The sequence below is a fragment of the Nematolebias whitei genome, chromosome 5, assembly GCF_014905685.2.
Source record: "Nematolebias whitei isolate Nwh7 chromosome 5, NemWhi1, whole genome shotgun sequence".
NCBI classification, from domain to species: Eukaryota; Metazoa; Chordata; class Actinopteri; order Cyprinodontiformes; family Rivulidae; genus Nematolebias; species Nematolebias whitei.
In genome coordinates, this window is record NC_056502.1 from 33,656,835 (window position 1) to 33,674,667 (window position 17,833).

The 17,833-nt window shown below is 39.3% G+C and overlaps 2 protein-coding genes across 2 annotated transcripts in view; both read right to left on the bottom strand.

The window, feature by feature from the left end:
- zgc:101716 (uncharacterized protein LOC492784 homolog) overlaps window positions 1–3,398 on the bottom strand; it is a 10,808-nt gene extending 7,410 nt beyond the window's left edge. The window contains exons 1-3 of the mRNA XM_037676420.1: window positions 3,191–3,398; window positions 2,753–2,854; window positions 958–1,101 (exon numbers count right to left, since the gene is read on the bottom strand). Coding sequence (XP_037532348.1) covers window positions 958–1,101; window positions 2,753–2,854; window positions 3,191–3,295 — 351 coding nt within the window. The 5' untranslated portion in view covers window positions 3,296–3,398. The remainder of the gene's footprint in view (window positions 1–957; window positions 1,102–2,752; window positions 2,855–3,190) is intronic.
- A 3,281-nt stretch (window positions 3,399–6,679) lies between these two features.
- On the bottom strand, window positions 6,680–12,990 carry LOC119410383. Its single transcript, XM_037677295.1, has 4 exons — window positions 12,957–12,990; window positions 12,192–12,477; window positions 9,813–9,958; window positions 6,680–7,023 (listed from the first exon to the last, which is right to left on the bottom strand). The coding sequence occupies exons 1-4, from the start codon at window positions 12,988–12,990 to the stop codon at window positions 6,680–6,682; spliced, it is 810 nt and encodes a 269-aa protein (XP_037533223.1).
- Window positions 12,991–17,833: the final 4,843 nt, after the last annotated feature.

The following is a 17,833-nucleotide window of genomic DNA, read 5'->3' on the forward strand; positions in this document are numbered from 1 at the left end:
ATTATTATTATTATTATTATTATTATTATTATTATTATTATTATTATCAGTTCTGAGTTTGGCACGCCTTTAGGACCTTTTAATTTGGATTGGAACAGATTTGACTACACATATTCTGAGGGTTTAAAACAACATTTAAGCAAAATTGCATTGTTTAGATCAGTGGCAATTTTAGCCTCTTTTGGGGGTGCTCAAGCGCCCCTACATTTTAACTCAGCACCCCTGAAAAATAAAGTAAAAAAAAAACTTTTTTGGGTGCTGGGTTTGGGTTCTCTTTATTGCATTAATGATTCAATGCAACAAAACAAACAAATGTAAAAGGTAACAGATCATTGTGATACTTGGTTTCTTTATATAATGACTTTAACTTCTGGATGTCCGTCCCCTGAGCTGCTGACTCTCAGTAACTGTGGCCCCTGAGCAGTTTAGATGAACAGCCCTGGTCTATAACCTTCAGAAACACTTAAACATAAACGCAAACTTGTCTTTTCAACTCTAGTTTATTAAAATCCCTGAAATTGTTCAATAATTCCACTTAATAAAAATAGTTCAAATGGACTAAAAACTCTAAAGAATGACATTCCTGCCCACAATAAGTGTATGTAAACTTCTGACTTCTGTTTTTTCCTAGAGGATCCAAAATGATCATGATTTAAAATCCAAACTTCTCTTTTTGCTGTAGAGGCGAGTTGATGTTACTTAAGGATTCATCATTCATTCAACTTTTATTTATACAGGTTAGTCTCATTGAGCCTCAATCAGAAATGGTCAATCAGTGGTGTTACCTCCAAGTGTGTTTTAAACGTTTCTTTTCAACAATAATTGTTTTCTGATTGTTTATGATGAGAGTCAAATAAAACTAATCACTCCAATAATTTGCTTCAGCTTTTTTTCCTTGAAGACAAGAACGTATCAGTGCCAGTAAGCATGTGTACAACCCCACAGGAGCAGGCTTACCAGTAATTCAGTCAAGTCCAAGGCTTTCTCCTTCTGTCCCAGTTTGGTGCAGCATCGGGCCATTCCCTCCAGAACATCTCTCCTGATGCTCAGGTTGTTGTCTGGGATCCACTGCAGGCAGCTTCTGTACGCCTCCAAAGCTCTCTGAGCCACAAACACAAAGGTTTCAGCACGAAGCAGATTAAAGTGGAACAAAACTACAGCAAAACAAGCCGACAGCAAGAGATGGAAATAAAACCAACACTTAATCTGGATCGGGACTCGGAGAACTTCTGTTTGTAATGGTGGTACTGATGTATCATCATCATCATCAGTTTAGCCTAGTGCCGTGGGGACAGATCAAACAGCATGCACCAGCAACCTCCACCTTGGCTGGTCTCCAGCAGGACAAGTGAGTGAAAATGGAGCCCTGTTCATGTTCATAGTGACCGGGGGGGGGGGGGGGGTCGCCCCCTTTGGTGAGTTCCTTCATCTTTCATTTGGAGGATGTTGGACAGAGTTCCCTTGGCACTAAATACATGAACAAACAACTTTAATTTATTCTTGATCTTGGTTAGAAAGAAGTCATGATCTCCAATGAGGACGTGGACTCTGGCGGACCTGAACACTTGTAGCGTGGGAGGACCAGTGGACCTGAAGCAGGAGTTGGTAGCAGGTCAAAAAAACAACGAAGGGTGCCCTTCGCTCCAACATTTTGGATTTTGTTTGCTCGTGTTCGGACAGAAAAGGGTGTTTTTAAATAATGTTATTTTGTAGTTTCTGCATTTTATAATTGTTTAAATTTCACTTTTTGTCCAGGTCCCTCTTGCAAACAAGATGTCACGAGCAACTGGGCTTTTAATCTAGTTAAATTAAGGAAACTAGGTTGTTTTAAATATGCATATTTTTTCTCTATCTCAGCATTCAGAGTCCAGGTTTCTGCAGCACAGACAAAGACTGATGACAAGTGAACAGACAAATCTACCTTTGGTAGCCAGGGACATTGACCTATCCTTCCAAACAAGTCTGAGTCCTGCTACAGTACCGGCAGTTTTGGATTTTCTTATATTGATCTCTTTAACAAAGCTGCCCTCTGACAAGATTCATGTGTTCTCTATGACGGGCTCCTGTTTGGGTTTTATTAAGACTAATCTCCAAGATGATCACGCAGAGTCTAGGCTTTCTGCTTGACTGACCATCATTGGTGGAACCTCTGTAAAGGTCTATGCAACTGGTAGTATAGGCATTGAAAAAGACACTTTACTTCAGCTTTTTACAATTTACAACACAGGAGTGAAGAGTTTGTTCAGATACAGTAGATTTGTTTAATGCCCGCAGGTCAGTCTGTTTAAGTTTTAAAAAAAGGTTACAGTGAGTTACGGCTGAATGCGTTTCTGGTTGATCATATAGTGTGATAAAAATATTATTGTTCAATATATTATAGATTAAGTCCATATCAGCCCTGTCTGTTTATCCTGATTCAGCAGAAATAGTTTCGGTACATTAGTGAGAAAAAACACCTGAAATGTCAGTTGTCAGTGAACTCAAAGGTTTTGCTTTCCATCAGTTTCTGTCGGGTCATTGACTTGAGTTGACCTTTTAAGTCCAGTCAAAAATTTTCGAAATATATTTTATTTGATTCTGTATTTCATTATTTGCATCATTTATTCTGTTCCTGTAGGAACTGGTCCTTTCTAACCCATTCCTAATGGATGGATTTTTTTTTTTTTTTGTAAAGTGACTGAGAGGTTTGAAAGGTGCCTTTTAATAAAAATCATCATAATTATAATTAAAGAAAAGTGATGAATTAATTCACCTGATAGTTCCCTCGTCTCAGCGCCAAGTCACCTCTGAACTTAAACACTTTCTGTTTCTCCAAAGAATCCTCTGAATCTAAAGCGGTGCTCTCATAGAACCACTGCAGGAAAAAAACAATTAATTTAAACACAAAATGGAGCAGAGGGTAATGTGTCATGAAATCACTGAGTGAATGCAATGCAGCAGTGAGGGAGGGTTAAATAAAAAAAGGCATGTAAACTGATTTAAATCAAATAAACAGCAGCAGTTTCACATGCCTGTCTCTTTACATTCTGTGATGTATAATTTAGAATAAAGCTGTTGTTACTGGGTTTTGTTCGTCACATTATTAATCAAACATTAATATACAGTTTCATTCAAGGCATATGGGTTACAGGTTGATGTTAAAAAGAGACAAACACTGAAAATAAAACCTTTTCCTCTGGATGAGTCTTACCTCTGGTTCACACAGTTTGGCGGTAAAAGACGACAGAGACTCACAAACTCGACCTCTGGGCTCCGAAAACACAGAGTCATCAAATGTGCTTCCGAATATCTCCATCCGGAACAAAAATATCAGCAACTCTTCAGATTACACAAGAAAATGGATCCAAATACCTTCACAATATCTGTTCTGTGTTTGTTGACATATGGCGCTACGGTCCGTCACTTACATCTCACTTTGAAGAACGAGTGATTAAATTAATAGTTCCGGGAAGAAAGGTTCCGCTTCACAACAAGAGACCAGGACAGAACATGTACTGAGGTTACCTCAGTGAACAACTAACTCTATAAAAATAAATTTTAATAACGTCCTGATGCATGCTCAAGGTAAATAACAGATGTGCTTCTAAAATGGCCTTTTGTTGTTATTTCCGTTATTCTATAGTTAAAATGTCCTGATGCATGCTCAATAATCCAGAGAAAAATAAAAAAAAGTTAAGTCTGGTCCTCTGGACATTCAATAAACAAAACAAAGCAAAAATGTAGAAACGTTTCGTCTCTCATCCGAGAGACTTCCTCAGTCTGAGGAGCTGTATTCAGCTCAGTCTCTTAAATAGCACCTTCTCAGAGTGGATCAACCAGTCTTGCTGCTGACAACCAAAACCAGCTGATCACATGCTCAAGAAGGACCATCAGCCTAACAATGGATCATTAGCACACTGATGGCTGTTTACTGTTCACAGAGGGCTGAGTGATACTAGCAATCACAGCATTGTAAGAGGGGGACAGTTGAACCCGGAGGCCTCCACCCCTGTTTAATGATGGACGATTTCTTTTCACAAAGATGGCCTCCTTTACTCCTTTTTAAAAAATTATTGTTAAATAATTAACAGTAAAACATTACACAGCAGTTATCAATATACATTCAAGGAAGAACAAAAGCCAGGGGTGTCATTCAAATAAACACATTAAATAAAGAGCACAAATCCAACATTTTTATACCTTTCTTGCTGATTGAGTCTCGAATGGTTACAATGTACTGTTCAGACTCCATGTAACAAAGAACGATATATCATAAATTTCATCATACTTTTAGGGAAATTTTATAAACACAAATCAAAGGTTGGTCTCCTTTACTCCTCTCTCAAACCATCGTTCCTCTCTGTCCAGGATGTGAACATCTTCATCCCTGAAAGAGTGACCGCTGGCCTGGAGATGAGTGTAGACCGCAGAGTCCTGGCCTGATGATGTTGATCTTCTGTGCTGGGCCATCCTTTTGGCCAGTGGCTGTTTTGTTTCCCCGATGTAAGACTGATCACAGCCCTCCTGACACTGAACAGCATACACAACATTACTCTGTTTGTGCCGGGGGACTGGATCTTTGGGATGAACCAGTCTTTGCCGTAATGTATTTTGGGGTTTAAAAGCCACTGGGACGTTATGTTTAGAAAATAAACGTCTCAGTTTCTCTGATACTCCCTCAACATATGGAATGACCACTGGTCTGAGTCTGGGTTCCTCCTTTTCACCTGATGGCTGACTGGAGTCCTGTTTGGGTTTCTTCTCTGCTTTCAGGAAGGCCCAGTTAGGATATCCACATTGCTCTAGAGCCTGTTTTGTGTGGGATTTCTCCTTCTGCCTGGCTCCTGAGCTAGTGGGGACGCTGTCTGCTCTGTGATACAGAGTCCTGATGACTCCTAACTTGTGCTCCAAAGGGTGATGGGAGTCAAACTGCAAATACTGGTCTATGTGGGTGGGTTTGCGGTACACCTCGGTTTGTAAATGTCCATCTGTGATCAGTCTTACATGGGAGAATCTAAACAGCCACTGGCCAAAAGGATGGCCCAGCACAGAAGATCAACATCATCAGGCCAGGACTCTGCAGTCTACACTCATCTCCAGGTCAGAGGTCACTCTTTCAGGGATGAAGATGTTCACATCCTGGACAGAGAGGAACGATGGTTTGAGAGAGGAGTAAAGGAGGCCATCTTTGTGAAAAGAAACCGTCCATCGTTAAACATGGGTGGAGGCCTCCGGGTTCAACTGTCCCCCTCTTACAATGCTGTGATTGCTAGTATCACTCAGCCCTCTGTGAACAGTAAACAGCCATCAGTGTGCTAATGACCCATTGTTAGGCTGATGGTCCTTCTTGAGCATGTGATCAGCTGGTTTTGGTTGTCAGCAGCAAAACTGGTTGATCCACTCTGAGAAGGTGCTATTTAAGAGACTGAGCTGAAAACAGCACCTCAGACTGAGGAAGTCTCTCGGATGAGAGACGAAACGTTTCTAGATTTTTTTGCTTTGTTTTGTTAATTGAATGTCCAGAGGACCAGATTTAACTTTTTTTGATATTTTGGATAAAGTTCCTCTAAAGTTATGCTTCATTGCTTTAAGTTCAAGGCACAAATCAACAGACATGTTCCTGTTTTTAGTATTTTACACCGTTTTATAATTTAGCATGTTTTTTTAATTTTGTTTTATATCACTTCTTTTATTTACTTTTGTAAATACATTTTACAAAGTAAAATGTACTTTGTACTTTTCTTCTCCACTTTAAGAACTGGAACTTTTTTGTGTGTTTATTTGTGTATCACAGATATATAAGTAGTCCCTCTATCATCTTTACCATGACTCCACTTTGTGTCAGAGGTTGGTGGTGGCTCAGCCTCTTCATCACAGCATCAAATAATGTGGAAGACTGTCCATTGAAGGGCTCACAGTGAAATTTGTTTAATGATCTGTTCATCTAAAATCTGTGCTTGACCAAGGAGTCGTTCATCAGGCAGGCTGTGAAGAAAAATCTATCTACAAATACAACTTAAAATGACCTTTTTCACAAGTTGCATGTTTTTAAATTACTGGTTTTTTTTTTTACTGGTTGAAATGTTCATTTATGATGCCTGTATAAAAAGAAAAACAAAATTAATATTTATTTTAAAATAATTACATCTAGTTTGAAAACTAGTGAGAAAAAGAAGCCAAGTGTAAGAAAACAAACATGAGTCAAAATAAAAGTGTTACTGAGTATTACGTAAAAAAAAAAATACAAGGACATCTGATAAAATATAAGAAAAAAACGAGCAGCTCAAAACTAATTACAGTTTGTTTATTTTGACATATTTACACAAATTGACTTTAACAAACTAGTTTCACTGCCAATTGAAAAATAGGTTAATCAAAATATTACAAGTTCATGTTTCTGAATAAATGTAAAATTACATATTACAAGTAAAGACATTAAAAAAATGCAGACATGTTTCAACATTGTCTCAGTAGTTATAACAAATGTGTGCAACATAGATTCAAAAGAAAAATGAATGAAACATCCTTCTTAAACATAAGAAAAACTACAAAAATAGAAAACGTACGTAATCATCTAAAAATGGAAGACTGTTCCAAAACATTTTACTTAAATACAATATATTACTGGAGATATTGTTGAAAGATGAAAACCTCATTTACTTCTACTAAACTTGAAAGTTTAAACCAAATAAAGAAATATTTAGTATGCACAGATGAAATTAAACTTTTCATAGTCAGACTTGCTGAACCACAGATGTCCTTGTGTCTGCATGGCACCACTCATGGCACAGTCTTCTATTTTACTGCTCTGATCCCAACGCTCAAACTCTACAGCATAGTCCTCCACCCAGAACCAGAACTGCAGGGTGCAGGTGTAGTGAAGGCCGAGCCACACGAAGGGACTGTTGGCCTTCTCGGCCTCCAGCTCAGCGAAGGCCTGAGTCTGTTCATCAAGGATGGAGGCCAGATCTCTGTGATGATCTCTGCAGTGGTACAGGGCGTCCTCCCATGTCTGGTTTGTCTTGATCAGTTTAAACGGGGATTCTTGAAGTGACAGTGAGAAAAAAAAAGCATTTCAGTAAATATATATTTATGTGTGTATATATATATATATATATATATATATATATATATATATATATATATACAGTATATGTGTGTGTGTGTGTGTGTGTGTGTGTGTATATATACTGTTTATAAACACACGCGCACACACGTTCTTGCATTTCTGTCTTGTGGAGACTTTGCAGAGACTTCCATTTATTTCTATAGCCTAACCCTAACCCATCCGCAATTCACACCTTAGTCCTAACCCCCAACGAGACTTATCCTTCTGGGGACCAGGCTTTGGTCCCCACAATGTAAGCTGAAACAAAAATGCACACACACACATTAGTGCTTGAAAGTTTGTGAACCCTTTAAAATTTTCTATATTTCTGCATAAATATGACCTAAAACTTCATCATATTTTCACACAAGTTCACATAAAGTAGTTCAAAAGAACCCAGTTAAACAAACGAGACAAAAATATTATACTTGGTCATTTATTTATTGAGGAAGCGAAATTCAAGGAAGATGCTGTCTGGCCACGCTCTCCCCTGCCACAACCTTACAGTCTCCAATCTCCCTCAGGTTTCCTCTTCTACACAGAATGTAGTCGACCTGCTCCTTCCTCCACTCTTATAGGTCACTCTGTGCTCCTCCCTCTTTTGGAAATAAGTGTTAGCCATTTCCATTCTTTTGACAAAATCCACCACCATCTGTCCATCCTGGTTTCTTTCCTTGACACCAAACCTACCCATCACTTCTCATCCCCTCTGTTTCCTTCACCAACATGTTGGTGACCAACATCTCTCCTCCCTGGGAATACTCTATCACTTCATCCAGATCTTTCCAAAATGTATCTTTCTCCTTCACATCACATCCAACCTGTGGAGCATAACCACTGACAACGTTTAGCATCAGACCTTCTACTTCTTCCTTCAGGCACATCACTCTATCTGACTCTCTTCACCTCTACTACATTCTTTGCCAACGCCTCCTTCAGGACCACCCCTATTTTTCAATGGAATTCAATTTCAATTCAATGACGATGTCTATTTTTGTTGATGATGGAGGTAAGTCCAGTAAATGGTGGATCTATCTATTCTGTCAAAGATGGTAGCCGTAGTACTTTCCTCTGTTGCAGGAGGGACAAAAATAGTTGGAGATTGCGTCCTTGTTGCTGATTCATTCACACAAAGAAATTTTTGGATGATGATCATGAACGTTGTGCCAGACTCCAGAGGGTAATCTGGTGTGCAGAAGTCAAGACAAAGACAACATAATATAAAAGACAGGATCAGGGATTTTTGTTGAATTGTTTTGTAATCTCTTAGAGTTGGATTTAATGTTTTTGTAATGCTTGTGTTCCTAAACCAACAAAGATCACTCCAAGAGCAACATGTGGAACAGTGGGCGAGGTCACAAAGGACCCCAGGGTAACTCCTAACAACTGAAGGTCTCTCTCACATTGACTGATGTTGATGTTCATGAGTCCACCATCAGGAGAACACTGAACAACAATGGTTCATGGCAGGGTTGCAAGGAGGAAGACACTGCTCTCCAAAAACAATATTGCTGCTCACCTGCAGTTTGAAAAAGATCACGAGAACAAGCCAGAAGACTGTTGGAAAAATGTTTTGTAGACGGATGAGGTCAAAATAAAACTTTTTGGTTTAGATGAAAAGTGTCATGTTTAGAGAAAGGAAAACGCTGCATTCCTGCAGAAAAACCTTATCCCATCTGTGAAACATGGTGGTGGTAGTATCATGGTTTGGGTCTGTTTTGCTGCATCTAGTCCAGGACGGCTTGCTATCATTGATGGAACAATGAATTCTGAATTATATCAGATAATTCTAAAGGAAAATGTAGAACATCTGTCCATGAACTGAATCTTAAAGTGGGTCATGCAGCAGGACAATGACTCTAAGCGCACAAGTGGTTCTACCAAAGAATGGCTCAAGAAGAATAAAGTTCATGTTTTGGAATGGACAAGTCAAAGTCCTGACCTTAATCCAATCCAGATGTTGTGGAAGGACCTGAAGCAGCTGTTAATACGAGGAAACCACCAACATCCAGAGTTGAAGCTGTTCTGTACGGAGGAATGGGCTAAAGTTCCTCCAAGCAGGTGAGCAGGACTGATCAACAGTTACCAGAAACATTTAGTTCAAGTTATTGATGCACATGGGGGGGGGGGGGGGGGGTGTCACACTACATACTGAAAGCAAAGGATCACATATGTTTACCACAGATATGTAATATTGGATCATTTTCCTCAATAAATAAGTGACCAAGTGTAATATTTCTGTCTCATTTGTTTAACTGGGTTCTCTTCTACTTTTAAGACTTGTGTGAAAACCTGATGATGTTTTAGGTCATATTTATGCAGAAATATAGAAAATTATAAAGAGTTCACAAACTTTCAAGCACCACAATCCTGTCACTTTGACCTCACATCAGTCTCGCATGCCACCCGGTCCTCCCTGTGTTTTCTCTCACTCCTCAACAAACATCAGAGATTTTTGGATGTAATTTTGGCTGCCACGCCAGCATTTTTGTTTTGTTAAAAAAATACATTTATTTTGTTTCCTGAACTCTTCATGCTGTCTGGCTCTAAATCTCCTCATGATTGTGACAATTTTACATGCAATTTCTTGAAAACTAAAATCTACACGGTTTAGTTTGAGTTTCCTCCTAATAACTGCTTGACTTTGTTTTTAGTTGAGGGGTGAAGGTGATCACAGGAAGGGTGACTGAAGACACACACTGCTGGCTGACAACATGACACCTACCTACTTTTGTGCCTGTAATGAAGATTTCACATAAAATCATAAAATGATGTTCTGGCACAATCACAGTGACGTAGCGCCCCTGCACTGGTGTGGGGAATTCATAGACATTGTTTTCAGCTTTCTTGAAGCTTGTGATGTTTTGAACCCTGGAAAAGACAAAAAAAAAGCAAAGTATATTACTGACACGCCACAGAAAGAGCAGAAGCAGCACTGAAGAGGAAAAGACTGGAAATAGTGGCAGGAATATCTTAATAACATTTCTATTTTATGTATTTACTGTAAAAATGAATTCACCTTTATTTAGACAGGTTAATCCCATTGAAAATACCAGTTCTGAAACAAAATCTTTAAGCTTGATCGACTGATTGATTTGTTTGTTTATTTATTTATTCAGTTTTTGTTGCTTTCAGCAAGTTTTAAGATTTACACAAGCATGGTGATACTTGTTTCCTGAAACACAAATTATATTGCTCAGCAAGACACGTTGAAACACTCTGCTTTTTTAGGAAATCATGTTTTCACATGTTTTTTAATGAAAACTTTGAATAAATCCAAACAACTGTTTTAAATATGTCATTTAAGTAGTATAAATGTTTATGATGAAATAGCTTTTAAAAGACAATTATAGATGTACTGTATTACATTAAATTTACTTATGGAAATGTTTTGTAGACCAGTCCAAAAAAAAAAAAAAAGTAAGTTACCAAATCTGCACTATTTGTTCTCAAAAGAATAATTAATGTGGCCTTAAAATTAAAATTTGTGGCCGGCTGCCAGCAGGAACACCTGAAAGGCTGACAATAGGTGCCCTGCTCTGTACTCATGATGGTCCACCGCCCTGCTGGATGCCTGATATTTAGTCCTGACATCTGTCCTGCTCGATCTTCCCCTTTACTTTAATACAGGGGTGTCCAAAGTGTGGCTCGAGGGCCATTTGCGGACCTTGGAATGATTTTGTGCAGCCCACGACTGCAATTAAAGAATGGTATAATTCTGACCCACGACATTGATGCAGATGTAGACCTTCTTTAGATTTAACAGTTATACTCTTTAAATTTGTAGGTTTAAGAGCAAAACAGATTGAAATAATCTTCTCAAAATGAGCGGTGTTAAGTACAATACAAATATTTAACTATAATTAATCCCTTCATACAACAAACCTTCACTGACCTATCAAAAAGTAGAATTTTTAATAATAATTTATAAAACCTGGCTAAATATAACAAGCGTTTTCAAAGAAAATAATTTCAGTTAATTTAATAATCGATAGGGAGAAATTGGACATTTTTGAAGAAACAAAGTGGTATCATGAACATACTTTGATCAACTTTATTGGTGTCTTTTCAAACTTTCCATTAATTTGTTTTAGCGTCTGACAGCTGGATGGTTTTTCAGAACATTGATGAATCTTTTGGACGTCCATGGTCCAAACGGGTGATCGAAGTTCCAAGTTCAAGTTGGGTTTAATTATCATTCGCATCATATATGGAACATGAGGTGAAATGAAATGGTATACACAGGGTCTCAGTTACAGCCAACAATAGCTAAAATATAAATTGTAAAAAGAAACAGTAATAAGGATCTAAGATAAAAACTAAGAAATACACTAAACACTAAGATTTCCACCCCCTTTTTAAAGAGCAGTTACTCATTTTAGGCATTTGTCTCTGAAAATAAACAAAAATGAACGTTCCAAGCACAAGAAAACAAATAATAGACCCCAAAAAATATAATAAATTAAATTCTTAAAATAAAAAAAGGTTAAATTTCATGAGGCTCCTAATGTTCTGGATCTACAAGAATTTAAACTAAACTTTTAACCTTTCTCCCAAAATATTGTTCAAGTTGTTGAGAGTTTAAAAATGAGTGAGGAGGAATCATGCTTTATAATTTTTTCATTTTTTTTAAATTCACATTTTTCTGCCTCGTGAGTTCTTTCATCCAGACAGTTCTGGCCCACATATGAAAATGTTTGGACACCCCTGCTTTAACAAGCAGCAGCAGATTCACTCTATTATTAGCTCCTAAACATCTTCTGAGATGCTGCACTTTTCCATATCTGCATTGTTTACATCCAAAGACTAAAACCAGGCTGACGCAGGTCACTTGAGTTTCCTTCTGGTCTTTGGCAGATTCAGACGAGTGTTTTGTTGTCATTGGGTGCGTACCTGCATTTTAGTATTGCTAATCATTGTAACTGTAAAACTAAAGGAGTAAACTCTTTCAAACTGCACTGTTTGATATAGTTCAAGATGTTTTATTTTATAGTTTGCTATGCAAACCTTTATCAGCATTCCATAACAGCCTTTCTCTAAACTCTTACAGTCCAAATCTTGAATATGTAAATTAATTCATTTCAAGGTAACATGAGGTTCTTACAGTTTGTTGTTGGTTCCGTTGTTCTGTACAGAGTACCCAATGTAGATCTGAGCACGTGATATATTGGTATCAGTATCAGTATCAGTATTTTTGTTGTATATGGAGATACAGAAAATGTTGTAAACACCCTGCAGGTCGACTCTCCACCAGGAGTTAACCAGCTCCTTGGTGTGAGAACATGTTAACGTATTTCCATCATAAGCCCTGTCAGAAGTGAATTTTTCATATTGTGAAGACTGGGATGATGTTTTGTCCTTCAGATTTATTGTTTCTGCGTTGCATTGAGCTGTGGATAAAAAGTGAAAATTACAGAATCAAAGTATTGCCTCTTTGTGCTCTCATACAGTAACATTTCCTCATGACTCATTAAATATTAAATTGATTCAAGCAGAGGAATATAAATTGTTCCTACCTGCTGTCTGAGGCTGAGTTGTGAGCACCTTTCCTGTGAAGTGCCAGAGAAATACTCAAAAAAGTCCTCATTCTTTAGTTTAGTCATATCAGAGTTACGGTCGGTGTGAACACAAGTGTTTGGTAAAACAGTTTAATTATGACGTCATTTCCACACGTCTCTGTCTGATGATGATCTCCAATGGTTGTTTCAGTTTAACAAAATGGGACATGTTAGTTCTGTTGTTCAGTGTGGACACAATCACCATAAAACTGCAGTCTTTCAGTTAGTTTTCTATTATTTTTGGCAACAACCTTTTAAAACATCATCTTACCAAGCCAGATTCATGCACGTCAATGAAACGAGCCACTTACCGATCAAACAGACGAACAACAGACTCCACAGCATCTTTGGAGGAGAAAAACATTCATAACAGTTTAATGAAATGAGTTGCTCTTCATAAATGATCACAGAAAAATAAAGTCAAATCAGAAAAGAAACTTTGCATAAATTCATCTTTCTATATGAAAGAGTTCAGTTTGGATTAAACTGGTTCACTCACCTTGGAAAGATGTTCTTTGTACGTAGCTGATGATGGTGTGATCTCCTCTCTGCCTCAAAGGAACATTTATTTTGATCCCTTATCGCTGCCTTCATGGAAATACATTTCTGTCACATCCTGGTTTAAAGTGAATAGTTTCTTCTGTAAAACATCAAACTTTTACATCTTATTTGCATCTGCTGACAAACAAGACAACAGTTCTTCTCACTTTAGTCGATCTGGTTGCACGATTGTTCTAAGAGATGCAAATACTCAGAGTTTGTCGGTTCTGGTTCTGTGTCACATTTCAACAGGTTTACTGTTGACTGACTTTATTCTAAAATCTGCTAAATGTTTAAGAATTAACTGTGCTGACAATAAAACATTAGCAAAGTTATTTTATGAATAAATATAAAGTTCTTTCTTCGCACAGGTGCAGGACTTCAAGTACTTAGAGTCAGTCTACCGTCCAAGAAAATGGGGAGTGTGGTAAAGAGGTGGAGAGTCCAGGCAAGATGGAGTGGATGGAGAAAGGTTTCATGAGTGATTTGTGACAAAAGGTTGGCAACAAAGGTCAAAGAAAAAGTTTAGAAGAGACAGTGGCATCAACAAAAAAGACAGGAGAAAGAACTGGAAGTGGCAGAAATGAAGATGTTGAGGTTCTCCTTCAGAGTTACATGGATGGATAAGATTAGGAATGAGATCATCAGAGGTACAGCACAGGTTGAGCAACTGGGAGATAATGTTAGAGAGACCAGACTGAGATGGTGTGGACATGTCCAGAGGAGGGACAGTGGATATACTGGTAGAAGGATGTTAGAAATGCAGCTGCCAGGAAAAAACAAAGAGGAGATGTATGGATGCAGTTAGAGAGAACATGGAGGTAGTAGATGACCACTGAAGAGGGAAAAGCCGAAAGAAGAAGAATATAAAGTTCTTTCTGCTGTTAATCCACCTTTATACCATATTTTTAAATATTTAAAAATCATTATCTTAAGAAAAAACTTAAACTGCTTCTTACAAGTGGGTCATTTTTGCTAAACAAAGCTTTCATTTGGACCTGAGGTGGTTGTGCCAAGAACTGAAAAGTTAAAAACAGTAATTGTTTTTGTTTAGAGGTGTGGGAGAGGGACGAGACTGGGAGGATCTGGAAAGAGGGAGATATGGTGAGTATCTGTAGGGTTTCCAATTTTCCCTCCACATGTTTCTGGTTCCAGAGGCAGAGTCAACAAGCCACAGCTGACAGTCATCCCACTAACTACTTCCAGAGCTATAAGAGGCTGCTGACATGCTTCATCCAGTGCTGGAGCATCACCATCATGGTACTTGTGCTCTCGGCCTCCTTGTGAATATTTAATCTTGGTAATACTTACCCTTGTGTTTTCTCTTTATGCCCTGACAGAACCTGGGTTCCCTGCGCCTCCTGTCCTGGATTTTATTGACTGTCCTGTGGATCTTGACACCTGCACTTACCTATGTGCAAGACCTCACCTTTGTGGCTGCTCCTCCACCTTACTTCCACTTGCCTCCATGCTCCGCCCGTGTACCTACCTGTGAACCTCCTGGATTTGGATTCCTACAACACCCCCCTCTGAATTGCCTTACCATCCACTCACTGTAAGGAGAAATATCAAGTTGCTTATTATTCTACCTCTGAAGAGTCTCTGACCTTCTTCCCTTCCAGGGATTTCCAGTGAGTGCCACCTGTAAATGGACTGTTATTGTTCACTGTAAAATAAATCACTTATCATTCTGAGACTGATCCTTCAGTCCGTTCTTCCTGGGTCTACACCTCCGTTGTGACAGTATCTGATAGCCATGAAGAATAATCTTGAGTTTGACAGAAGGTAATGGCTCTAGTGTTGTGCTTTCTCTTTCAGGTTCAAAGGGAGAGGTTGGAGGATTCCAGATCCAGGAAGGACCACAAAGGATTCCAGGATGTAGTTTTCACATTATGGATAGCGACTAAGGCCCTGTGATGGACTGGACACCTGCCCAGGTGTCCCCCTCGCACAGTGACTGCTAGATATGGACACCAGTGACCCCCGTGACCCAAAAAGAAAGAAGCAGGTAAAGATGATGGATGAATGTTTAAATAAAATTGTAAATATTTCTAAATTGATCTATAATTCAAGACAGAACTTGTAAAACTGTGGGGTTTTAAATTAGCATAGTCTGTCTCCCAGCTGGCAGCATGGTGGCGCAACTGGTAGAGCTGCTGCCTCTCAGCGAGCAGGTCCCTGGTTCAAACCCCGGTCCAGGGGCCTTTCTGGGTGGAGTTTGCATGTTCTCTCCATGCATGCGTGGGTTTTCTCCGGGTGCTCTGGTTTCCTCCCACAGACCAAAAACATGCATGTTAGGCTGATTGGTAACTCTAAATTGTCCCTAGGTGTGAGTGAGAGAGTGAATGGTTGTTTGTCTCGTTTGTCTCTATGTGGCCCTGTGATGGACTTGCGACCCGTCCAGGGTGTACCCCGCCCCTCGCACAGTGATTGCTGGACATGGGCACCAGCGACCCCCGTTACCCTAAATGGAACAAGCGGGTAAAGATAATGGATGGATGGATGGATGTCTCCCAGCTTGTTCAGCTTTGACAACTAATTCTCCAATTATCTCTGCAGTACCAGCCATACGTGGTCCTGGTTTTTCTCCAAATCCTTAACAGATCTGTATGTTGTTGAGGTAAACTAATACAAAGGTATTCAGGAAATCCCATAGGGTAAAAACAAACTGAGCCTACAAATGCCAGGAGCGACGGTAAATGGCAAAAAGGCATGAACAGGCACTTAAGTTTCCTTTCGATGTCTTAAAGCACGGCAGTTCAGTGGTTAGCACTGTTGCCTCACAGCAAGAAGGTCTTGGGTTCAATCCCCGTTTGGACCTGGGGTCTTTCTGTGTGGAGTTTGCATGTTCTCGTTCTTGTGTGGGTTTTCTCCAGGTACTCTGGTTTCCTACCACAGGCAAAAAACATGCATGTTAGGCTGCCTTCAGACCCAGACCTCCTTTGCAAAAGAGATCTGTGATCTCATTGAGATTTGCCTGGTTAAATAAATGTTAATAAATAAAATAAAGGCCATATTTTATTTGTTTTCCTTATGGATGCGCACACAAGGCAGTGCGTGTTTTGAAGATCCAGTTTGGAAAACACTTGGGTGGAATGAAGCTGTTCAAACATGAAGTCTGTTTGAAGCGAATGCAGGTATTTATAAAGTGATATGATTTTAAGTTTCTATAGCCATTACAAGAATGGAGAGGGTTTTTTTTTTTTTTCTCAAGAAAGAAAAAAGCCAGCACCTACCAGGGATGTAGACAAACAGATTTCTGCAGCTACATGGTCTTCAGTATACCTCTTGTGTCTCGTACAGACAACTGGAGGGAAGAGGATGGGATTAGTCTGATCAATACTAGTAGCTAAAACCAGTTCATCTAGAGGAAAAACTGTTAGTTGAGATTGAGTGGGTAGCTGCATTTGACTCATCCACTCTCGGGTCCACTAGTGCCTTTAGAGGTAGACTGATGTTGTAATCACATACAGTTATGGAAAGAAGAAACCCAAAGACTGTACCACTTGTATCCCCAGAGCTAGTGGTGGTATTGCAAGTTTCACATTCTGGAGCAAACAGCAATATAGTATCCTGTCTCCACGGTAAAGGCATAATTTAGAGTTAATTTGGTGCTGACATTCCTCTGGTGATAAATGAGCTCAACCAACAGGGTTCACCTGTCCAGAACAAACACTACCGTTGGAGCATATGGTGGTACCAGACCACCCTAGGCCAAAGGTTGATGATAGATTTCATAACTATATCATCAGAGCAGCCCTAAGTCTTGGAACACTCAGGTGAAGAGAGGAGCAGAGCTGTCAACTGGTCACAGAATGGTAATGAGTTGGATCTGGTGCCATGGACAGGTTTGAGACAAACCAGCTACTAGGAGGCACAAGCTAGTGTATCTCTTGTGCCGGTCCCAAGCCCGGGTAAATGGTCAGGAAGTGTAAATGTGTCAGGAAGGGCAAATGTGTCAGGAAGGGCATCTGACATAAAACACTTTTGCCAAAACTATAATGAGAGTTCATCTAAGTGACACCATACCAGATTGGTCGTGGTCCGGGTTAACAATGACCACCACTGGTGCTGTTGACAAACAGGGAGCCGGCGGGAATTGTGATACTTTTAGCTTCTCAAACTGGTGCTAAATGTTGACAAAACTAAAGGGATGTTTTCCAACAGAAAGTCGTGCCAGCAACTCTTCCTCCTATCTCATCCATGCATGGTGTTCCTATTGAGTTTGTAGATTCTTACAAATACTTGGGAATTTTAGTTGATGCACGTCTCTCTTTTAAACCACATATTGAAAACTTGATAAAGAAACTGAAATTAAAATTGGGGTTTCTTTTTCAGAAAAAGATCTTGCTTAACTCTGAATGCCAGCAAATGCCTAACTGCTACTTTTCTACCAGCCAGTGACTATGGTGACATTATTTACATGAATGCCCCTGCCAGCTCCTTGCAGATGTTGGATGCTGTCTACCATGGTGCACTAAGAATCACAACTGGTTGTAACTACCGTACCCATCACTGCACTCTGTACTCATTGGTCAGTTGGTTATCATCATCTACACGTAGGCTCTCACACTGGTTCATTTTCATCTATAAATCCCTCCTTGGTCTGCTACCTTCTTATATCTCCTCCCACATGTCACACCGTCAG